The 22,387-nt window shown below is 50.6% G+C and overlaps 11 protein-coding genes across 11 annotated transcripts; 7 read left to right on the top strand and 4 right to left on the bottom strand.

Moving 5' to 3' along the window:
- Nucleotides 1–1,363: 1,363 nt before the first annotated feature.
- NECHADRAFT_78355 (uncharacterized protein) lies at nt 1,364–2,757 on the top strand (the record flags this gene model as incomplete). Its single annotated transcript, XM_003042926.1, has 2 exons — nt 1,364–2,089; nt 2,170–2,757. The coding sequence occupies 2 exons, from the start codon at nt 1,364–1,366 to the stop codon at nt 2,755–2,757; spliced, it is 1,314 nt and encodes a 437-aa protein (XP_003042972.1).
- An 856-nt stretch (nt 2,758–3,613) lies between these two features.
- Nucleotides 3,614–5,305, top strand: NECHADRAFT_78354 (uncharacterized protein; the record flags this gene model as incomplete). The annotated part of the gene is made up of 3 exons (XM_003042925.1): nt 3,614–4,161; nt 4,528–4,621; nt 4,787–5,305. The coding sequence occupies 3 exons, from the start codon at nt 3,614–3,616 to the stop codon at nt 5,303–5,305; spliced, it is 1,161 nt and encodes a 386-aa protein (XP_003042971.1).
- A 727-nt stretch (nt 5,306–6,032) lies between these two features.
- Nucleotides 6,033–8,395, top strand: NECHADRAFT_78353 (uncharacterized protein; the record flags this gene model as incomplete). Its single annotated transcript, XM_003042924.1, has 2 exons — nt 6,033–7,157; nt 7,214–8,395. The coding sequence occupies 2 exons, from the start codon at nt 6,033–6,035 to the stop codon at nt 8,393–8,395; spliced, it is 2,307 nt and encodes a 768-aa protein (XP_003042970.1).
- Nucleotides 8,396–8,990: 595 nt separating this feature from the next.
- Nucleotides 8,991–10,210, top strand: NECHADRAFT_99823 (uncharacterized protein). The gene is made up of 4 exons (XM_003042923.1): nt 8,991–9,021; nt 9,072–9,771; nt 9,818–9,946; nt 10,015–10,210. Exons 1-4 carry the CDS (start codon nt 8,999–9,001, stop codon nt 10,096–10,098), a joined length of 936 nt encoding a protein of 311 aa, XP_003042969.1. The 5' UTR covers nt 8,991–8,998; the 3' UTR covers nt 10,099–10,210.
- Nucleotides 10,192–10,788, bottom strand: NECHADRAFT_37130 (uncharacterized protein; the record flags this gene model as incomplete). Its single annotated transcript, XM_003042834.1, has 1 exon — nt 10,192–10,788. One exon carries the CDS (start codon nt 10,786–10,788, stop codon nt 10,192–10,194), a length of 597 nt encoding a protein of 198 aa, XP_003042880.1.
- Nucleotides 10,789–10,996: 208 nt separating this feature from the next.
- On the bottom strand, nt 10,997–11,620 carry NECHADRAFT_37208 (uncharacterized protein; the record flags this gene model as incomplete). Its single annotated transcript, XM_003042833.1, has 1 exon — nt 10,997–11,620. The coding sequence occupies one exon, from the start codon at nt 11,618–11,620 to the stop codon at nt 10,997–10,999; it is 624 nt and encodes a 207-aa protein (XP_003042879.1).
- Nucleotides 11,621–11,865: 245 nt separating this feature from the next.
- Nucleotides 11,866–13,713, top strand: NECHADRAFT_37042 (uncharacterized protein; the record flags this gene model as incomplete). The annotated part of the gene is made up of 3 exons (XM_003042922.1): nt 11,866–12,315; nt 12,457–12,819; nt 12,889–13,713. The coding sequence occupies 3 exons, from the start codon at nt 11,866–11,868 to the stop codon at nt 13,711–13,713; spliced, it is 1,638 nt and encodes a 545-aa protein (XP_003042968.1).
- Nucleotides 13,714–13,786: 73 nt separating this feature from the next.
- On the bottom strand, nt 13,787–14,834 carry NECHADRAFT_78349 (uncharacterized protein; the record flags this gene model as incomplete). The annotated part of the gene is made up of 4 exons (XM_003042832.1): nt 13,787–14,027; nt 14,085–14,121; nt 14,194–14,699; nt 14,785–14,834. 4 exons carry the CDS (start codon nt 14,832–14,834, stop codon nt 13,787–13,789), a joined length of 834 nt encoding a protein of 277 aa, XP_003042878.1.
- A 716-nt stretch (nt 14,835–15,550) lies between these two features.
- NECHADRAFT_78348 (uncharacterized protein) lies at nt 15,551–17,153 on the top strand (the record flags this gene model as incomplete). The annotated part of the gene is made up of 4 exons (XM_003042921.1): nt 15,551–15,952; nt 16,009–16,481; nt 16,558–16,969; nt 17,040–17,153. The coding sequence occupies 4 exons, from the start codon at nt 15,551–15,553 to the stop codon at nt 17,151–17,153; spliced, it is 1,401 nt and encodes a 466-aa protein (XP_003042967.1).
- A 1,264-nt stretch (nt 17,154–18,417) lies between these two features.
- NECHADRAFT_37029 (uncharacterized protein) lies at nt 18,418–20,082 on the top strand (the record flags this gene model as incomplete). Its single annotated transcript, XM_003042920.1, has 4 exons — nt 18,418–18,904; nt 18,970–19,229; nt 19,296–19,348; nt 19,404–20,082. The coding sequence occupies 4 exons, from the start codon at nt 18,418–18,420 to the stop codon at nt 20,080–20,082; spliced, it is 1,479 nt and encodes a 492-aa protein (XP_003042966.1).
- Nucleotides 20,083–20,719: 637 nt separating this feature from the next.
- On the bottom strand, nt 20,720–22,288 carry NECHADRAFT_37030 (uncharacterized protein; the record flags this gene model as incomplete). The annotated part of the gene is made up of 3 exons (XM_003042831.1): nt 20,720–20,866; nt 20,922–21,819; nt 21,882–22,288. 3 exons carry the CDS (start codon nt 22,286–22,288, stop codon nt 20,720–20,722), a joined length of 1,452 nt encoding a protein of 483 aa, XP_003042877.1.
- Nucleotides 22,289–22,387: the final 99 nt, after the last annotated feature.

Below are 22,387 nucleotides of genomic sequence, written 5' to 3'. Positions count from 1 at the left end.
ATGAGTGTTGCAATTGTGTTCATTGTCTGGATGAACATTACTTCACACAATGGAGCCTTCGAAGTGAATGCCCTATAATGAACATGTGTTTTTACTTGGAGTTAGGTGAACAAAGCCAGCCGTGGGTGGTCGTGTCAAGTTTAATCGAACAACAAGTGAATTCAAGCATCCATTGTCACTTGTTATGCCCAAGGCTTTGTGTCGAGTGTCTAAGCACCATTGTAGATTTTACATCCGAGTATTGAGGGCGAAACGGAAAAGGGGCGTTGGGGATGTTTTGCACAATAGCTTACCTACCTACTTCAAATGCCATAGTGGCATTATCTTGTCATGAAGAGCACATGAATTTTCCAAGTTCGCGATGCGAGTGAGAGCTGCAATTTGCTTCAAAGTTTTCGCCAATTTTACAAGTGCCATTGAGTAAAATCATGACGAGGCCTTCATTGCCATTCATTATGCATTGTCATGCCCATATTCTATAGACCTGCACTAAATTTCCATCCACTGATGAATTGCCGTGTAGAATCCGCTCCCGATAATAGCCTCTACTGAAAACATCGGCGCCAGACTTTAGGGCTTAGGGTAAGTGAGGATCTTACGAAACATGTCCAAAGAGCTCAGTACGTATCATCTGCTATTTTTCTTCCATCTGGTAATGAAAACAAGGCTGAACGTATGGAACAATGTGTCAAGAACCCCCCTGGCGGACAACGGTAACATGCCCTGTCTTGTCAACAACTTCTTGTCGACGGCCTCGCCGGTATTGACTAAAAATAGCAGAATACGACTGGTCACTCTGCTTTAGTTGGATGAAGGGTCGGCGAATTTCCTCCCAAACAGCCACGCGAGCGCTAATGAAACAAACCTGAGATATCTGCTTATGCAGTTGTGGCTGGTTTCGATCACATATCACCCTTTCCTAAGGCTGGCGGTAATTATTTGACAGCTGAAACAATGTTCCAAACAAGGCCGGTCTAAGAGTACAAACTCGCGTGGCTGGGTCTTTGTTGGTTGCAGGGGCATGTCTCGTGGGATTCAAAGAAATGTGATCATGTGACGACAATGAAATATGACAGACAAAACTGTCGAAGAAAAAATCACAGAATGAAGTATTAGTGAGACATGGCCTACAGCGAGACCTGCGACATTTTCCATGTCATGAGCTCGGGGAAAGCCCCTGGATTAGCGTCACTCGTATGAGCTCCTGGGCTGCGCACTTGTTTAAGACCTGTCCTGCGCTTTAGATCAGACTATTGATTCATGCATCAAGTTATCATCCTCATCCCAACATTCATTCCCATCTCAAAAACCCTATTTCTCTCCTTTTGAGCCCTTGAACATTGTTACGCCCTCACAGTCGGTCATGGCACTTCCTGAGCATTCCCTCCTGTTCTCCCTCATTCCCCAGAACCTCGCTGCAGAAACCGCCATCGGAAACTTGGGAAACAAGCCGTTTGTCTCAGAATTACCAATTCCCCGAGGACAGAATGGCAGTATCCGAGTCGTTTGCGTCAGATCCAACCCCTCAAGCGCTTCTGGCCTGGAACCAAGCTTCCCCGGACACCGCAACGGGCCTGATCAACCTGATAGAACATTCCGGTTTATTCTAAACAAGAGGACTGGAGAGGTTCTGCTTGAAGACTTCTCCGATGGCCAGGCTTTCAGGTTCACGGGTCCAAATGCTATTCCTTTTCCCAACCCTCCGCATCCTCGCAGGCTCATAATGGATTGTCACCACAACCTTGAGTTTGAATGCCTTGAAGAGCCTGGTAGCTGGAGCAGGTGGGCTGTTTTCTGGCACCAGACCCCACCCGCACACCCTCCCCAGCGGCCTGCCTCGACTATCCTAGCTGATGACGATGGCTCTGAAGTCTACACGAAATACAAGACAACCCCTAATTCTGGAGGTGACTTGATCCGCTATACTGACCGGGACTGGTCCTTTGCGTCAAAGTTCGGCGCTCCCCGGGTGGTTGTTGATATTGGCACCGGCCAGTATCTAGCCGTCAGGAAAGTCTCATATCCGTTCAAGATCGAAGCCCGTCGATCTATGTTGGAAAGAATCATCAGTGACAGCAGGCTATCACATGTGAGAAGTTCCTGCACCGTCAGTCAAGAACAACTCGCTAACACAGACAGCCACACATCATTACCTACTTTCAGGTCCAGGAAACCCCTACCAGCATCGACATTCTCATGCCCGTGCAAGAGGGAGACCTTCTTTGGCTCATGGAACACTACCAGAACCCCACCGACAACTTCCACCCGCTCGTCAATACCGATGAGATGGGTCAGCTCCTACTTGGCCAAATGCTTCTGGCTCTTGATTACCTGGAGTCTAAGAGCGTGATCCATCACAAGGTTTGCCCGGGAAACATCCTCGTCAACATCGGCTTGGGCAGGGGCGAGAACGCCACCTTCCAGCTGTCCAACTTTGAATACGGAGGCTTTAAAGGCACAAGCCTCTACGCCAACGACCCTTGTTTTAGGGCACCAGAGGCATGCGGTTTGACGGACGCCCGAGAGTCACCCCGAACGGATATTTGGGGTCTATGCGCGACTATGGCATATTTCCTCGATCCCGATTTCCGAGGCTTTGTCAGTAGCAAGCCTTTAGATGGTCTTGTTGCCAACGCAGTGTGTCTCGCGTCTGATATGTTCTTCGCGCTGAGAGGCATGGGAGAGTGGGACGCCAACAATCGTCCTTCGGCACGACAAAAGCTGGAGGAAGTTTTCGGCGAGGGTGTTGAGGGTTGAGTAAATGTAGTCAAAGAGAGCATGGCACTGTGTGTCATGAACAGCATCGAGCTGGTCTTGGAAACGGGGAATGTGTAAGAAGAGCGTGGGATGCGGCAACTGTACTCTTTGCATTTGGCTGGCCAAATCGCTTTGAGAGGAGAATGGATAGGAGGTGACGCGGCTTTGAGAAGCCATTAGACACTGGGCCATGAAAAGGGGACGGGTTGAAGGAGAGTCTGGGAAGAGTATGAACGTAGAATGTGTATAATCAAGATCATAAAGCCAATGCACTTTGTGAGATTCATTGCCACGTCTTCTTTGTTCCCGTTTTGCTGCGTAATTGCAGCCTAAGATGAATGCCACGTCAGTATATTGTGGGTAGTATTGCTTGCACTATATGCATATTTGCATCGTCCCTTTGAGCTAGTTCTTTGAGCTCTCGCCGCTCACCGCTCTTGTTAGCTTCTTCCATTCAATATTGCTGGCACATGACTCAAATGACATGAGTCAGGTGAGATCCAAATCTTTGAAGACAACTTCAACTGCATGCAGCTGCTTGGAAGTAGACGGAAGGACTACCTCAAAGGACAAAAGCAAAACAAAATCTACAGAATGAATGAAGTGCTTAGCATGCAGAAGGATCCTCATAAGCAACACGTCATGTGGGATTCTGGGTGAATCACTTGTGTATGCTGCAACGCCTCAGCTCTGGGTATTTATACGGGACGTGGTCTTAGACTTTTGGCTCACACTCACCATCACCGACACTAAAAAGCCTATCCCTTCAACAGACCTACACCAATCAAGACCTACATCAACCACAAGCGATCGACATCACAGACAAACAAGCACTCTACTACACTACTACTTCGCCATGTCTCACCGAGTTACTCGATCGTCGGCGAAGGAAGACTGCCAGAACAAATCACTTCACGGCCAGGCCCCCTCCAGCTCTGGCATCGGGCAAGCCACCTTTGGAGGGTCCACGGATCTGACTCCGCCCTGGTCTCCGAGAGATCAAGGCAGGGATAACCAAGAAGACCGAAAGGGAACCAGTGTTTCCCAGACGCCTCCCAAGCCCCATCCAGCTGACGCGAAAAGGAGCAGCGCCCCCCGAGCTCCCTCGATCAGCAGTAATGATCTTACGAGACGCTTGACCATGGCCAGGGCTCCCTGGGCAACTGGGAGCGTTTCCCCAACTCCCTCGCCTGACGACGATATCCCGCCAACCCCCGAGATACCTGCCATGACGGCTTTTACTCGCGAAATGCAACATTACGGCAAGGACGCGAACAATTTCTACGACGATGCCGACACCGATAGAACGGCCGACTACCCCACAACTCCCTCAGAGAGTAGCAGTGGTTTCAGCAGTGTTTGCAGTAGCCAGAGTAGCCGGAGATCGCGGGGTGACACGCCGGCGTATGACCAGGATGGCTGGCGGTTGGGGGGTTTTCTGACGAGCCCACGACGATAAATCGGGTGAGGACAGTAGTGGGTTTATTTGAGAACTGCAATTTTCCATTTGGGTGGAGGCGAGAGTTAGGAATGAGATTTGAGATTGGATCATTTCCTTGTTTTGGTTGGCGCGCTGGAGTTTTGTTATTCTACTTGATTTAGATACGGAATAGATTGGCATGCTGAGGATTGGATTTCAGTGACGGTTGTCTTGAGCCTTTCTAGCCTCATAGAGCCTTCTTGACCTAGGTAGTAACTTAGCCTTAGAGTTGGTACCTAAATCGCTATTGCTGAAAGTTCTCATTAAGTCAAGGCCTATATCATTCACAGGGGCTCAATTCATTGCTCTAACCTATCGCCTATCTTCTATGGCTACAAGCATATTTCTCAAAGAAAAGCAAGGCTCTGTTACCAATTTTACAAGGTGCCTACCGAATGATCCTTTGATAGGGGAAGTCCAGCTACCGCAGACAAAGAGGCCATACGTAGAAACAGCCACCTGTGACTGACACGTCACTCTATGTCTCGCTTGTGACGAACTTTTAAGTGTTGCATCTTTATTCTTCTGAACTATAAGTATTTATGGCAGACCTGGCTTCAGGGTTCCGACTCAACATCCCACCAACACCAGCACCACGAAAGCTACCTGCCTATCTTCTACATCAACAACATTTATCTCAAACTGGAGAAATCAAGAATCTCAACAGACCACTACGTCGCCATGATTACCTTGGCATTCATTTTGCTGATCTTTCTCTATTTCCTCTTATATCGAGAGATGAGAGCGGAATCCACCAAAAAGACACTGTCTGGCAATCGACCTCGAGGGACGAAACGGAAGAGGGGGAATAGACACAGGCGCCATCAACCTTTCTCTAGCGCTAACACTGAACCTGTCGCTTCTGAAAGACGGGCTAGTGAGACCAAGTCCAAGAAGCCGGGGAACCAAGATGAACAAGAACGATCAACGGCAAGAAGTTTCAGGACCTACTCACACGACACATTAACCGACTACGACGCTTATTATGAAGATCTTCACCGTGTAGTACCTGAGGGCAAAGAAGATGATGAATCTCTTTATCGTGCATTGCACGGAGGAGACATATAATGGATCCTACCATTACGAGAAGGACGACTACCATGTCTACGACGATGACGACACCTAGCAAAAGATCAATTACCCTGAGGATCCTGAAGATGATGAGGAGAACGAAATTCAGTGGGAATGGGTATTTGAGTATCAGAACTGATGGTGAAAATGGTTTTCGGGAGCCGCAATGGTGGTTTAGGTGGCCTTGCCATCACCGCGAGGTTTCGCTCATGGGTGGTGAGACAAGATTGTTTCCCATTATTGATTAGGGCATAGGAACTTTGCTTTTTCACTCGATTTAGATATGGGAATAGATTGGGTTGCCAGGACTTGCATTTCGGTGAGACTCGCTAGGATTTGCCGCCTAGCGGAAGAAATATTAAAACATCTTGATAATTCCCGTATTAAGAGCATCCCATCCATTATGGGATGAAATGAATTCCACTTCGTCGTTAGTTGCTTGATTTCCTAGGAGTTTGGTTATGCGGACCTGTGATGAGTAGGTAGCCGATGTGTGGCTGGCAATATGTGGCTGGCAATATGTGGCTTTGACAAGGGGTTACCGCTGGGATTCGGAAGAAGTAAAGGCCGACCAACCTCGTTCCTCTCTCCCCTTGTCTTTCGAGATCAAACTTCGCGTCAGCAACAAAAACCAACCTCTTGATTCCCATTTGAAACCCAACTACACCACTCTTGTCCGTGTCTTCTTTGCTAGGGCTGGCTCTTCGTCTCCGGTCAAACGAATATGCCTCGAGGCCAAACCCTCAGCGGCATCCAATCAGCCACCACGATCAGCCATGTCCAAGAAGGCCTCTTTGCCCTGCATGCTCAAGAAGACGAGATCCTCTTCAAATTGAACGCGATCTCGGATTGCCACAAAGATGTGGATCGCGAACTCAATGTTCTCGATGCTCTGCGCACCACCCTCAACGCCCAACTGATCGACTCTCACAAGTTACAGCACGCTATGCTGGCTGGTACGGCACACAAAGCCGATCGCGTGTCGAAACGTGTTCAAGAGCTTGAGACCGAGAGAGAAAAGGTCGAGGACACACTCCGGATGGTGGAGCAGGTCATGGAGCTCAAGGCATGTGTCGCCGGTGTTATCGGCAGCATGGGAGCCCCGCAAGACTGGGAAGCTGCCGCTCAATATCTTGTTCGGGCCTCGAAAATCCCCGAGGATGTTGTCCTTGGAGACTTTGCCGCCGCGGTAGTACCGACCATCGAAGCCCCTGACCCACCTTGGAACACCCTTGAGATTGCAAGAGAGAGCCTCTGTGCGCTATTCTTGAGGCAGTTTGTGTCCGCCGCAGAGGATGAGAACGTCGATCAGTTGACTCGCTTTTTCAAATTGTTCCCGCTCATTGGTAGAGCCGAGGTCGGCCTTGACGTGTATGCACGATACATATGTCGAGGTGTGGCGAACGCAGCAAGGGAAACGCTGAAACAGGCGGGCACGAGTTCCAGGGACGTCTTTTTCTACGCCAACTGCCTCACCAAGCTTTTCGAACATATTGCACAGATCGTGAATAGCCATAGTGGTCTCGTGAGACAACATTATGGAGCGAGCCAAGTGGTCAAAGTGATTGAGAAACTACAAGCTGAGGCTGATATCCAGGGAGGTATTATTCTCGACGCATGGGCCGATGACAGGTCTGTGGACAGGATGATATCCGACATCAGAAGCTACCCGTTCGTATTTCTGGTCCAAAGTATTCTCGCCTGGCGACAAGGTCAAGGAGTGAAGGTCGAAACTGAAGCCGACCAAACAAGTATTGACATGAGGATGATGGACGAACTTGTGAGTGAAATGACGGCTATGCTGCAGCAGTGGTCGCTATACTCTCGGTTTATCGCACGCCAGAGCCAAGTACGTTACCGAAAGGGCTGCTTTTACTATTGCTGCACTATTCCTGACCATTGTAGGACGCTGATTTGCCAGACGATGGTTCCTTAGCCATCCCTGAGTTTTTGGCATCTTGTAATTTATCCCGCAAGGTCTCTGAGAAGCTGAACGCGCCTTACGGTATCATGGCGACCTTCTTTGTTCGTCGATCGGTCGAACAGGCATTCCAGACAGATCTTGCTCCGACTGGACTGTCATTGACCAAACCAATCAGCGGCCAACCACCATTCATCATCCAAGCAATTGACGATGTTATGTATGTGGTAGATCTCGTCTTGCAGAAAGTCATAACTGCATCGAACCACGCGGTGGCGGCCTCGGCCATACCGGATATAGGACGTGTTCTCGAGTCCGACCTCATCGGCATCATACACAGACGTATGCGGGATGAATATCATCCCGGCTCGAATTCTCAGGGAAATTTGACACTGGAAGACAAGGTCGTCAAGTTCATCGTGATGATCAACAGCCTAGACATCTCAGTCGAGTACCTGGGCAGACTTCTGCGAGCCCGAGCCGGCTTAGAAAGCGTGGAGCAAGATCGTGGGCGCGAATCCCCATCGCTCAAGGACAGTTTTCCGTTCAACCGAGAGGCTGAGAATGTCGCGCTTGCCCTGGACCGTATGAACAAGGCCTTTTCTTCCAAGGTAATCCCACTCCTTGATGAAGGAATTCAGGTACTCTTGGATGAGGTGGTTAGGCTGGGTCTGCGACCGGTACTGGCCACCACATTTCGGGATATTCACTACGATGAACTTTCCGGTGACGAAGGGATCGACCAGTTTGAAGACGATGGGACCAACGGACCACTGCCCCGGGCTCTCGAGCGTTTTGAGGAGGGTTGGAATCGCTTGATGAAACCATTATCAAGAATCATGACCCCGAGAACATACCAAGCTCTACTAGCGTTAACGGCAAAGCTTGTCGCTCGAATTCTAGAGAAACGGCTGTGGAGCCTCTCAGGCCGCGTAAGCGCATTCGGCGCCGTCAAGATGGAGAGAGACTTTACTGGCATGATGGATGTTGTCTCCAAAGGCAATTACAGCGCTCGAGAGGTGTTTACCAGAGTGCAGCAGATATGCATGGCTGCGAATATGGATGACGATGAGTGGGCCGAAGTCATGGACGAGGAAGCCTGTGATATTGACTGGGTACTGACGCGAGACGAAATGAGGAAAGCTCGACAGATTGTAGTCGTATAGTTGGTTTCAAGCACTGCTGCGCTTAGCCCATTGCTCTGTTGCAAGCCACAAGTTCTTAATAGCCACAATTAGAGCCCATTGATACTTGGTCCAATAGAGGCTTATCGAAAACTATCATGCGTTAGAGGCTGGAGGATTGGGTATTTAGGCCGTTCTCGTGCTCACGCAACTGTAACTCTTGGCGAAAACCCAATTGTTTACGAGGAGATAAACGACAGATCCACAATCAGGCACAATTGGGCAGCTCCAAATGATAGAAAATAGTTACAGCACGATGATAAACTTATTCCAATAAGCTCCGATAACCATCACTGTGCCTATCTTTGTATCAAGATCCTTCAACCTTGCTGCCAAGCCAATTGCATTCCTCCGAAGATTCGGCCGAATGTGATCTGACGTTGGTGTTTGTCATCCCTGGCGGCCAAATAATGAGCCGACTGCATATGCTCTTTGCTGGGCGCCGGAAACATATTACAAAGCAGGATCGGTTGGTGGGGACTCGCTTGCAAGCCATCATACGATGCATGATCGACAAGGTGTAGATATAAGGAGGGGAAGAGTTCATGATTTCTGACAACTATTCAAAGACAAACATATTCGATTATGGCTCCGACGAAACTGTTTATGTATGTCTGCCTTCATCAACGATGACAACGTCGCACTAATACCATGGTAGCACCGGAGGCACTGGCTTCATCGGGGGAAGCGTCCTCGACGCCATCCAATCAACTTACCCAGAGCTGGAAATCACAGCTCTACTCCGCAAACCAAATGAGTCCTTCACGTCAAGATACCCCAACATCAAGATTATCAAGGGAACTTTTGAAGACTTTGACATCATCCAGGATGCATCCGAGCAAGCCGATGTTGTCCTTCATGCCGGCAACACCGACCACATGGCGAGCGTCAAGGCCATTCTCGCTGGCCTAGCCAAGAAGACAACCCAGAGTCTCTTGCTTCATCTCACGGGAACATCTTCCATCTCTGATACCATTCAGGGTAACAAGTCGTTCGCAGGAAAGCTGAACCCACGCGTCTGGAATGACATCGATGACGTTGACGAAATTTATAACCTGTCAATTGACATTATCCACCGCGATGTCGACAGGCTTATTGCGGATGCGAACAGTGACTTGGTCAAGACCATCACAATCAGCCCACCTGATATCTATGGCCAAAAGACTGGTTCTGGTACTACGTCAAGCTTCCTGGTTCCCGAGTATGTCAAGGCCATCATCCAGGTGAAGAAGGCCTTTTATCTCGGAGAAGGCCAGAACATCCGAGGTGTTGTGCATATTAGCGACGTTGTGAGCCTATTCGTGCTCATCCTTGGCAAATATCTCCAAGGCGGTGAGGGTCTAGACTACGGCAAAGAGGTAATACGATTTCAACGGTCAATAAGCACTCGCTGACATTCGACAGGGATTCTACTTTGCGTCATCAGACGGAGTAAAGTGGAAAGACGCGGCCGAGGCCATCGCCAAGATTGGTCACGAGCAAGGTTGGCTCCCCAAAGAGACGCAACCCGTTTCGCTCAGTCTGGAAGAGTTTGTGAGCTTGAGATTGAAAAACCCCATCTTTCAGGACTTTCTCATCTTGTACATGTGGGGTTCCAACAGCAGAGCGGAATCTGCTCGGGCAAAGAGGTTGGGTTGGGAACCAAAGGGACCCAGTTTCTGGGACTGTCTTGCGGAGGATTGTAGGGTTGCTGCCGAGGAATACGCCAAGGCTTCCTCGTGATGTGGATGACAGTTGTTCACATATATAGCGGGTGCATTAACCCGAAACTGATATAGCTATTGGTCAAGACCTCTGAGTTCCGCCCATTCCTTCTCCAACATACCAAAGCTAATAGTATCATACCACTTCCGATCATACCAATGCGACTCGCGGCTTCGGCCCTCCTCCACAAACCCCAGTTTCTTGTAGAGATGCAGGCCTCTCTCGTTATAGCTCACAGTGCGTATGTTGACACGATGATAACCTCCATGACGAAACGCCCAGTCGAGAGCCCAGTTTATGGCTTCTGAACCGTAGCCATGGCCTTGATGTGATGTCGCAAGCGCAATTCCAATGCTGGTAGAGCTGTGGCGTGCGTGGTCGGGATTGACTCCGCCCCAGCCGATAACAATGAAGCCGATGGGAGTTGGCGCTTCGTCCTTGTTGAGCAAGCAGATCATGACGCCTAGGGTGGCCTTGCTGAGCCCCTCAATCAGATCCTCGGCTCGTTTCTCGCCCCTAGGTCGGATCAAAGTTATGTCGGAGAGAGCCGTGTTGATTGCGTCGTTTACGATCTCGGTGAGGAGAAAGTCCTTGTCATCTTTGTTGTTCTCTGCCGCGCGGTAGACCAGCCGCTCAGATTGGAAGGCGTTTCTGAGGTTGTCTGTGATCATCTTGCCCTGAAGTTGTGTTGTTGAGGATGACAAGAAACGGATTGCTTGGAGACGATTGCTGACATCGGATAATCTGACCATCTCCACATCTGGTTGCAATAGGAAGGTCGTTAGCCGTATGAGACGATCGGCATGGAGACAACATGGATCTCGCTTATATGCATTCATAATCGTCGCAATTCATGATTGCCATTTTTGAGAGGATTTGCTACTGCGCTTGAAGAACCACCATGACCGCCTGGACCCCAGCACCACGCCGATAGTCCTCCAATTCTACGCTCAAAAGCTTCAACTTCCCTGCCTTGTCGAGGGATTTGACTTTATCTTCATATCCATTCATTTTCCAAAAGGTGTCCCGAACAGTCGAGATGATGAATCCACCAGGTTTGATGATTCTGGCGAATTCATCAAAAGCTTCGGGTCCGACATGGCCTTGGGTCATTGTGCCGACACAGACAACCACGTCGTAGGTTTGATCGGGGATATCAAGGCGCTGGGATAGGTTTGCCACAGATAGAGTTTCGTAGGCACCGGATCTCTCAGCAACTTGCAGCATCCCGGGGCTAAGATCGATGCCATCAATGTGTTTCGCGCCCTTCTTTGCAAGACTCGCCCCAACAAGACCTGTTCCACATCCGGCGTCGAGAATCTTGACGTGTTCGATAGGGCGAGAACCAAGATATCGCTTGACGTAGTCGCTAGCAATTTCGGGCGCAACGTAGTCCTCCGATTCTCCCAGCATGTCATTGTCGTAATTCTCGGCCCAGTCATCATATGCGGCCTGCGCCTCGGCATTGCCGGAGAGATTCAAAACGCGCTGAATACCCGACATTTAAGATCGGTTACAAGTTATTTTTAAAATAGGTTATGAGATAGGTAGGATGATGTGACTCTGGAGTTCAACAAAGCAGAGCAAAGGAAGCCTCCTCGTCTTTTGGGTTTCTACCAACTTGCTGGCGTCTCACGTGATACCCATCCGCTAGGTCATTCCCCGCCTTGTCCACTCTCCAAGATCAAACTTCTTATCATTTGCTCGTTCACCTGGCCCCAGCTTCTACAGCTGCATCAAACCATCCAATGCCCGAACAGGCGCCCCCCACGCGACCTCGTCCTCGTCGGCCAAAGCCAGTCCTCAGGGTCAAGACGGGCTGTTTAACTTGTCGAAACCGCAAGAAAAAGTGCGACGAAGCACGGCCAGTCTGTGCGGGATGTCTTCGCAATAAGATAGACTGTCGATGGCCAGATTCTTCCTATCATTCTCCGCCAAGTGCAGATCACGGCAATGGGAGGAAGGCACTTGACTTGAGACCCTCGGCTCCGAGCCCAGAGAGAGATAGCCGGCGACAGCTCGACATTTTGCCCAACTCGGCAGACTTGGATCTTGACATGGGAATTGGAGAGCAGTTAGAGGAGTCTATCACGGTTGCCATCGATCAATCAAGAAGCAGCTCGGAAACTTCGCCGACGGGGTCTTCTCCTGTCACCACCATAGAGGCACCCACCGTATCGGATCAACTCGACCAAGTGGTCAATTGCCTTCCGGATGCAACGCAAGAAGCAGTGTCAATTGACACCGATGAAGCAGCCAAGGATGTTGGAGATGCCATCAGCAACGCACTAATAAGGCTATCCTGGGGCCACTCTGAACAGGCCTTAAACCTCGACCAGGCCTCGCTACCTTTGGCTCCATCCATCATGCCAGGATTAGACGCGCAGTCATTCGAGCTCATGAGCCATTACCTAGCTCGCACAGCCATAAGCATGGGAAATGGTTCGACGACAGCAAACCCATTCATCGTGCAGCTCATACCACTCTCCTTTGCCAACCCCGTCGTCCTCGAGCTTATGCTATCCCAGAGCGCGTCTCATCGCGCTGTCCTAGGCGGAGAGGACTGGGCAGAGACAGTAGCCCAGACATACTACACCAAATCTATTCGTCGCTTTCGCAGCGCAGTCACGGATTACCTGGCTGGCACCGAGGCGAGTCCACTATGGGTAACAATTGGTGCACTCATTATGTGCTTCACTGAGGTATACTCATCTCATGCTCAGAAAGCAACAATCCCATATCAAATTTCAGTTGACTAATCTTGGACATAGACAGCGAAAGGAGACACCAATGGCGTCATCTTTGACCACCTTCAAGCAGTCGGTCCTCTCGTCAAGGACTTGGTCTTGAGACATCGGCATCTGCTTCCAGAAGGGTTACATGCCTTTGTCATAGAGTACTATGTCTATACAGCAATCATCAGCATGATATCCATGGATCCGTCAGCGAGCACGGGACATCTCCTCGCCCCCGAGCTGGAGTATGAAGCACACTTTCTAGTCGAGAGTGGCTACGTTGGACAGCTCTGCGGCTCTTGGCTATCGTTACTCCTCCTTATCCCTCGCATCTTTGACTTTGGTCGTCGGAGGGTTGCAGCGGATGTTCAACCATCGTTCCCGACAGCAGACGACTTTCTCAATTTTTCCAGCCTACACGCAGAGATCACTTCTTTTACACCATCACCACTGGTAGATTCTGAAGTCGCCACTTGCAGCTACATCTTCCAACAGGCAGTACATTTATACCTTCTCACAGCCTTTGGGGTTGGCGATTCAGGGCAGGTCACTCAACAGCTGAGCCTAGAAAACGCGTTAGTGGCCGCGTTTCTTTACCTGGAGCAGCTTCCAGCATCAGCGCGCATCAATACCAGCATGTGCTGGGCCTTGGCCGTCATTGGGTCTTGCACAGCCGATGATGAGCGACGAGATGTACTTCGACAGCGTCTAAATACGATGTTTGTCACTATCGGTCTGGGAAACATCTCCTCAACACTGTCACTGCTGGAACACATCTGGGCACGACCACGAGAGGAACAGAGTCCATGGATTATCTGCAGGATTATGTACGAGCACGACATGTGGATCTCATTTGCCTGAATGATGCCAGATTGGGACTTTCATCCTTGTTTAGCCTTTCTTCTCATATTACAACTGGTGTGTCTATCAAGTTCTAGTGTCCTTGGTTCTTTGGTGGCTGAGTAGCAGGACCCTCGGCTGTCACGTATGCCTTGGTCAATCCACCATCCACTACAAAGTCATGCGCGTTGACGAAGCTACTCTCATCGCTAGCAAGGAAAAGTGCTGCTTGGGCCTGCTCAATGGCCTCACCAAACCGGCCGGTGGGGAAGTGGACTTCACGGCGGAATCGCTTTGCCTTGTCGTCACCGAGGAAGTCTTGGAGCATGGGGGTGCTGTGAAATGTCAGTAAGCAGAGCGCCGCGTGACTCTCGGATGGCAGGGCAGCTTACTTGAGAGGCGCGGGGCAGAGGGAGTTGAAGCGGAAGCCTGCAAGGGAAGATGATTAGTCAATGACTTTTGCTTGCAGCTCTGGATGCAAGCGGATGAGGAGTGACCTACCTTCGCGCGCATGGACTATAGCCATCTCGCGGGTAAAGGCAAGAACGGCACCCTTGCTAGCAGTATATGCGACCTGCGGTGTAGCAGCGCCAACAATAGCGACCATACTAGCTGTGTTGATGATGCTGCCCTTGGTCTTCCCATGCTTCCGCAGCGATCGGACAGCGTGCTTGGAGCCATACCAAACGCCCTTGACATTGATATTAAAAGTCAAGTCCCAGATAGCATCGGGGCACTCCTCCGAGTCTCCATCCTTGGGGTGCATGATGCCGGCGTTATTGAACATGACATCAACGCCGCCCCAGGAATCAAGATGTGCCACAGCTGCCTCCACTTGGTCTTCCTTGGATACATCGACGATCTTTGTCTCGACTTTGCCGGTGTGGTTGGGGACGACGCTCTTGACCTTGGAGAGAGCTTTATCGAGGGCGGCGTCGTTGACGTCTGTCATGAGGACAGAAGCGCCCTGCTGGAGGAAAAGGATTGTGGACTCGAGACCGACGCCGCTGTTAATGACATGTAATTAGCACTCTAATCCCCCGTTCACAATTTGACGTCGATGCTTGGCTAGAGTTCAATCGATCAACGTACCCAGCTGCGCCGGTGATGATAGCGTTCTTTCCTTCAAGTCGTCCGACCATTGTGATATATAGAGGGGGTTTTAGGGCGATGGTGTATTGCTAGCGAGAAGAGACAATGCTGGAGATACGAAAGTAGTAGAGGATGAACGTGATGTTCTTTATACATTCAGCCGCCATCTTGTAATAAGCAGATGCAGAACTCACAGCAGCACCCTTGGGAACACTGGACGCGCCGGTATCGTATCGGACGCAGGCTCATGTCTCAAGCCCATTGATACCTTTACCTGGTTTAGTTTGCTATTGACCCCGCCATCGGGAGCGCGGTCTTGATCGTGATTGGGCAAAGGAGGGAACAATAGCAACAGGAAGCATGTCGGCTGCACAAGATGCATCTCAACACTCACCCACCGACGTAATAAGGGTCCGTGAGAGGAGGGGAAGAATAGCTGAGTGCGGGGTATTGAGATACTCTCGAGTAATCGGCAATGCAGTGGCGCGTATTGTTTGCTAATGACCACAAGATGGTATCACGGCACGGGCCAATCATGTCCCATTCCGCTGGCTCTATCGGCATGCTCCATTAGGAGTGGAAAGCAACTGCCTGCTCATTCATTTCTGCCATCCTTCAATAGCTCAAGCATGGTAGTAAGTTGGTCGATAAGCGGACGCCTTCAAGGCATTTTTAATGGTATAACTTGATCGTCTGCTGCGGCATCCACCACATTATCCAACCTCCCTGTCTTCAACACCGTATCGATACACGCCAATCAACAACAATGACGTCCACCATCAAGACCATCTCCCCCTCGACGAACAATGTCGTCTGTGAAAGGCCAGAGACCTCCCTTGACGAAGCACGCGAGATCTCCCGGCGATCCGAAGCAGCCTTCCAGGCCTTCCGTCAGCTCCCATTTGCCCAGCGTCGAGCCATCGTCGAAAGGGGCCTCGCCGGCATCCAAGAGCGCAAGTTCGAACTCGGTCGTGAACTCGCCGAGCACATGGGACGCCCGATTTCAGCGAGCCATAAGGAGATTGAGACGATGCAAAAGCGCGCCGATTATCTTCTTGATACGGCTGAGGAGGCGTTGGCCAGCTTGCCGGGACGACCTGAGAATGGGTTCCGGAGGGAGACCAAGAAGATTCCTGTCGGGCCCACGCTCATTGTCTTTGCCTGGAATGTGAGCAGTCCTTTTGAATGGAATTACCATATGTGCTAATATTTTGGCCATGATAGTTCCCTTATCTCATCATTGTCAACGCCCTCATCCCAGCGCTACTGGCCGGTAACTCAGTCATCCTGAAGCCCTCGCCTCAGACACCGCTCATTGGCGAGCACCTCGTCGAAATCTTCAACAAGGCCGGCCTGCCCAAGGATGTTCTCCAGGTCATACAGTCCGGCGATCCACAAGCCCTCAAGGAGCTAGTGAAGCTTCCCGAGCTCGGCCTCATCAGCTTCACCGGCTCTACGGTTGGTGGCCTGGCCATCCGTGAAGCTGTGAGCGGACGCACCATCCCCGTCAATCTAGAGCTAGGTGGCAATGATCCGGCCTATGTCCGACCGGATGCCGATCTGAAATACGTTGCGGCTCAATTGGTCGATGGTGCTGTCTTCAATTCTGGTCAGAGCTGCTGCGCTGTTGAGCGGATCTATGTGCACCAAGATGTGCACGATGCCTTTGTTCATGAGCTTCAGGAAGAGCTGAAGACGTACGTATACATTAGCAATATTGATGTTTCCACCGCGATATATGATGAGTCCGGTTAACCAACCTCTTTTATGCAGATACAAGCTCGGCGATCCCCTCGAGAAGGACACCATGGTCGGTCCCGTCATTTCTCGCGCTGCCGAGAAGACCATCAAGGCGCAAATCCAAGACGCCCTGGACAAGGGCGCTGTAGACGTGACTCCAAAGAACGACAGTTTCACCAGTGCACCCTCCTCGGGCAACTACGTCGCTCCCATACTCTTGACCAACGTCTCACATGATATGGAGGTGATGCGTGAGGAGACATTCGGTCCAGTCATCCCCGTCGCCAAAGTCAAGAACGACGAGGAAGCTGTCCGTCTAATGAACGATAGCGACTACGGCTTGACTGCTAGTGTCTGGACCAAAGATATTGCCCGCGGGGAGGAGCTGATTGAGCAACTCGAAGCTGGCACCGTCTTTGTTAATCGATGCGATTACCCAAACCCTGTGAGTATTTGCCGCATTTGCTCGACAAGAGTAGCTACGCAAAACGTTTCACTGACAAAAGGTGCTATAGGATCTTGCTTGGACAGGATGGAAGAAGTCGGGATTGGGCTGCACCTTGGGACCTCGTGGCTTTGACGCTTTCGTCAAGCTAAAGAGCTTCCACGTAAAGGAGGCCCAGGCCTAAGTAGAATAGCAAAGCCGCTTTAAAATGGATGATCTGGCTCTATATACTTACAAGAACCATGTCGTTTATTGAGATTGTAGTTTTTATACACAGGATGTGAGAGTACATATTGCTATTGCACCTAAGTTGAGGGTCGTTGCCACGTACGCTCGATTAAGCACTCATTGCTGAGCATCAAGTCGCCCTAACGATGCCGAACAGGGAATACTCGTGCCACTATCACACCATAAAACTCTGTGCGGGCTTAGACGAAGAGCATTTGACTTGAAATATATAGGTTCTGTATCTCACAGGCTGGAGTTGTGCCGAGATTGACGGCTGCGAGACCAGGAGCACGGCATCACGATGCAGCTGATATAGAGTTTTGAAGTGCTCATCACTAGATTTAACAGCAGTCCGTTTAGAATGGTTCAGTAAAAAAGGCCAAGAATAACCAGCATCTACACCATAGAATCATCTAAAGATGGTCGTCGTACACTTGACAAGGCCTTTCGTTCTTCAGAAATCGTTCAAAGAGGTTATCATACGTGCTGTATTTCTCGATCAAGTATTCGATCGGAACATTGCATTCCAAGGCCGAGGCTATGCAGAGTTCCAAGGCCATGGATTGCTTGGAGCAAGAAACGCAGCGGGTGCGGATCGCGGCAATGTCGAGTGGTGGATGCCCGTGAATGGCGGCTCGAGCTGTCGGCCTCGGCGACACGCGATGCGCGGTCGTACAAAAGCTCCCGATAGTCCAACCGCGGAGAAAATAGAACGGCCCGAGTCACATCTTTAGTATCGTATACAAAGGGCTCGAGTGATAGTGGGATGATGGAAGTGTTGCTATCTTGGCCCGCATTAGATAGCCTCAACCTTGGACACCCACCCGGCGGAAAGAGTTCTGATTGGCCCTCATCGAGTCGCTCAAGTGCCCCCTTTGAGAGCAGTCGATGAACTGACGTGACTGAGGCAACATGTTTAACCGCGATGAACCAAAGTCGTGTGGAATCTTATCGATTTGAGACAAGGTACTTTCTGGACCATGAACCAGGCCCATCGCCGGGGCTACGCCCATGGCGCGTCGGGGAACGAGGTCCGCGCCAACCTGTTCGTGAACTGTTTGCATAAGATGACGGTGCCTTATCTATCCAGATGCCGACATCAGATCATCAGCCACAACCCCCCTGCAGACTGTCTCTTGCATAGGCGATACAACTCCCAAGTTTATCTTTATCCTGTTACTATCATCTTGTTCCATCACGCCCGCAACGCCATCGCAATAATGGCAAGCTCCAGCAAGGCATCGCATGAAGCGCCGTCAAACCAGGCATTGGCCAACGGAGTCAACGGCATCAATGGCAAAGAATCTCCAGTCGATCGCATCACAAGATTATTGGCCAACGACACCAAAGTCAAGGTAGCAGGCATAGACTGCGATGGCCTACTGCGTGGCAAGATCATCCACAAGGATAAGTTCCTGTCGAGTCTCGGATCCGGGTTTGGCATGAGCTCTGCTATCTTTGGCTGGGACATGCACGATGTCTTGTACACTGAAGAAACAAGCTTGACGGGCGCCGAGAGCGGCTACCAAGACTTTACCGCAATGATTGACCTAGACTCGTTTCGAAGACTGCCCTTTGAGGATAACATTGCCTTCTTCCTTCTTCACTTCTACATCCAGGAAAAGCCTGTCTTTGCAGATGGTCGTGGCCTGATCAAGTCATTGACGAATGATCTGGCCGCCAAAGGCTACGAAGCACTGGCCGGAGGTATGCTAACAATCCCACGGTCTAGATGTAAGACGTGTACAGACGCTAACCACAAGTCTGACCAGTGGAACTCGAGTTTATGAACTTTCAGACCCCTTCCGAAGATGGCTATAGCGATCCCAATGGCCGACCGAACCTCGCAGCATTCCTTGCCTCAAACGCACCCAAGGCTCTTCGTCCTGTAACAGCAGGAGCCTTTGGATACAGCGCGACGAGGCCCATCATGGCCAAAGAATACTTCCACGCTATCTTTGACAAGAGCTTGGAGATCGGCTGCCCTATTGAGGGATGGCATACAGAGAGCGGGCCATGCGTTTATGAAGCGGTACGGAAGAATATTTGCAGTTGAAGTGTACGAGAGGCCATCTTACTAACTACATCTGGACTATAGGCCCTCGCTGTTTCTCCCGTCTCGCGTATGGCCGACAATGTCGCACTCTTCAAGTTTGTCTTGCCCGATGAACCTTCTCGACGTTCTCGACTGACAGAATTTGGATAGGCTCGTTTGCAAATCGATCGGCGTCGAACATAATATTACTCCATGCTTCATGGCCAAGCCTATCCAGGGTCTCCCTGGCAACTCTGGCCATATTCACGTATCCCTCACGAGCGAGGGTCAGAATGCATTCGTTCGAGAGACACCTGATGCCGATGCGCCATGGTCCGACATGGCATATCTCTCTGATACCGGGCGCCATTTTCTCGCAGGAATCATCGAGGCGATGCCCGATATCATGCCATTACTTGCCCCAAACGTCAACTCGTTTAAGCGTCTGATCGAGAATTATTGGGCACCCGTCTCTGTTAGCTGGGGCTATGAGGATCGTCTCGCATCTATTCGACTGGTTGCACCTCCAAGCTGCAAGCCCTCAGCGACGCGCTTCGAGATCCGTGTGCCAGGCGCGGATATCCATCCACATTACGCTCTCAATGCCATCTTTCGCGCGGGACTACGCGGCATTGAGAACAGGAGTCAAGTCACCATCCCGCCTGAGTCGGCACGGCCCAAGGACAGTCCCGCTGAGCGGTTACCCAATAGCCTGGAGGCTGCCGTCGAGCGTTTTAGTTCCAAGGGCTCGGTAGCTCGCCAGATCTTTGGCGATGAGTTCGTTGACTTCTTTGCCGTCACGCGAAGACATGAGTTGAGGCAGTGGAGGGAAGCCGTGACTGATTGGTAAGTGATACCCTAATGGCATCAGCCGGAACATACTAACCGAGATTGCTTTTAGGGAATTTTCGCGCTATATTGAGACTATCTAGATAAGGTGGTGGGACAAGATGGTGGCATGCTACGTGGAAAGGGGGCGGCTTGAGTCGTTAGTGTATCAGCCATATAAAGAATGAAGACCTAGCAGTGCATTACCCCTTCTGACTTTAACTGCCTTATGAGCTTGCAAGAGGTCAATTATAATTGCCTGCAACGCAGTCTTGGTCCAAAAAAGCAAGTCCTGCCATCCTCATTTCTGAAAGATTGTTAAGTAGGGGCCAGGATGTTGAATTGCGAAGTTACAAGCGTCTCTAAGTGAAGCCAAAGAAGAAGCAGTCAAACGACCTTATGGCTCAGTTAACCATCAAGGGCCGAGTTTCAGCTAAAATAAAGAATACAGTGGGAGAAGTCAGACTATTTCGAGTTTTTGGTCAGCCTGCCCGCTGCTGTTTTGCTGCAATTGTTCGCACTTGGTATGGCGCGCACCATCCAGACACATTTCTGAAACACATTCACAGACATTTTGAATGTGAAGCATCTTGTCAAGTTATCAGTGTGGAGATTCAGCTATAGGTACAGTATCTAAACTTCCAGAGGTTGGCAGTTGATCAATGATTATTAACAAGGGGGTGGTAATCAACGCGAGCCCTAGCATACCACCACGCCATAAGAACAGCAAAGGTGATGGCGTAAACGACGCAGACATAATTCATATTATCGCCTTGGACCGGGTACTGGGGTGGGAAAGCATACATCTGCAGATAATGTTAGCGTCCGACAACCAAATCGAGGACAAGATGGTCAACTTACAACGGTGCAGAACACCAACCATAGCAGGAGGACAAAGTTACAGACCATACCAAACTTGCCCATCCAGAAAGGCCCATGGTTCAAATTGGAACGCCCTTTAACGAGGAGACAAACCACCGGAATGCTGTAGGATGCGTACAGAAGCACGACGCATGCAGTAACCATGCTATTGAAGGCAGTATAAGATGCCAGGTACAAGCAACCGAGGATGCTGACAATAGTGCAGCTTGCTACGTGCGCCCAGATTGGCGTACGGAGGCGTGGCTGCACCTGACTCAGATACTTGGAGCAAGGCAGGCCGTTGTCTCGAGCAAAAGACCAACAGAGGCGGGCCTGCCAGGTGTGTGAAGCGATGAGGCATCCACAGCCGGTGAGCACGATCAGCGAGCACAGTACGATGGCTCCAGCTTTGTTACTTAATGCCTGGTCGAAAAGCTCAAGGATGGGCACTCCAGTCGGCGTACTGCTAACAGCGTCAAAGTCCTTGATGCTAAACATCATGGCGATGCCAAAGAGCCAAGCCGTCACGAAACCGACTCCCACGGTGCCAAGAATAGCAATTGGGACGGTCCGCTCCGGATTGAGAACCTCTTCAGCCATGTGTGTGGCACAGTCGAGACCGTTGAATGCCCAATTGCAGTTGATCAGACCGACGATATACGCAATGCCGTCACTTGGCCACCCAGTGTTGTTGACGAACTGGGAAAAGACAAATTTGGCCGATTGATGTGTTTCGGCCTTACAGGGAACCGTCAGAATGATGACGAGGAATGAAATGATCGAAGTCCATAAGGTGAAAAACGTAACGCCTGGTAGCGCTGTGCTGGAGATGTTGAACAGGGCACAGACAATGTTGACAATCTGGTACGCGACAAAGTTCATCCACGGTTTGATAACTCTGTAATGTATTAGAGCCAACTCCATTCCGATACAATCTCGCCAAGTCCGGGGTGTACTCACAAAGTTGGGTGCGCCATCTGGATGCAGCCCATGATCAAGCCTCCAACACCCAAGGCAATACTAGCACACGTAAAGAGAGAGCCAGCCCAGGCAATCCACCCAGTCAGGTAAGACAGGAACCGGCTGTAGCGTCTGCTAGCAAGCTGACTTGTCCAAAAGTATTGTCCCCCAGCATCCGGCATAGCCGAAGCCAACTCGGAAAGCGACACGGCGATGGCGGCGCACACGATGGTGATGAGGATGATGCCGTAAACGAGCTGGACGGGTCCGCCAGAGTTGATGCCTGTGACGAGGGCCGTGGAGATGCCGAACCATGAGTTGGCGAGAGAGAAGCTGATACCGAGGACGGAGAAGACGGAAAAGTTCTTGCGCAGCACTTGCGTATGGCCAACTGGAGTGCATACCATTCACGTCAGCACGGGTCTTCCTCAACGCGGCTTTTGCTCTTGCCAAAGGGCAATTCCTACCTGTCACCGACTTACTACGGCCGAGACCTGCATCTTCCT

The sequence above is a fragment of the Fusarium vanettenii genome (genome assembly GCF_000151355.1).
Source record: "Fusarium vanettenii 77-13-4 chromosome 3 genomic scaffold NECHAsca_31_chr3_5_0, whole genome shotgun sequence".
Lineage (NCBI taxonomy): Eukaryota > Fungi > Ascomycota > Sordariomycetes > Hypocreales > Nectriaceae > Fusarium > Fusarium vanettenii.
The sequence above is the reverse complement of the archived record's forward strand: the minus strand, read 5'-3'. Positions and strand labels throughout refer to the sequence as shown.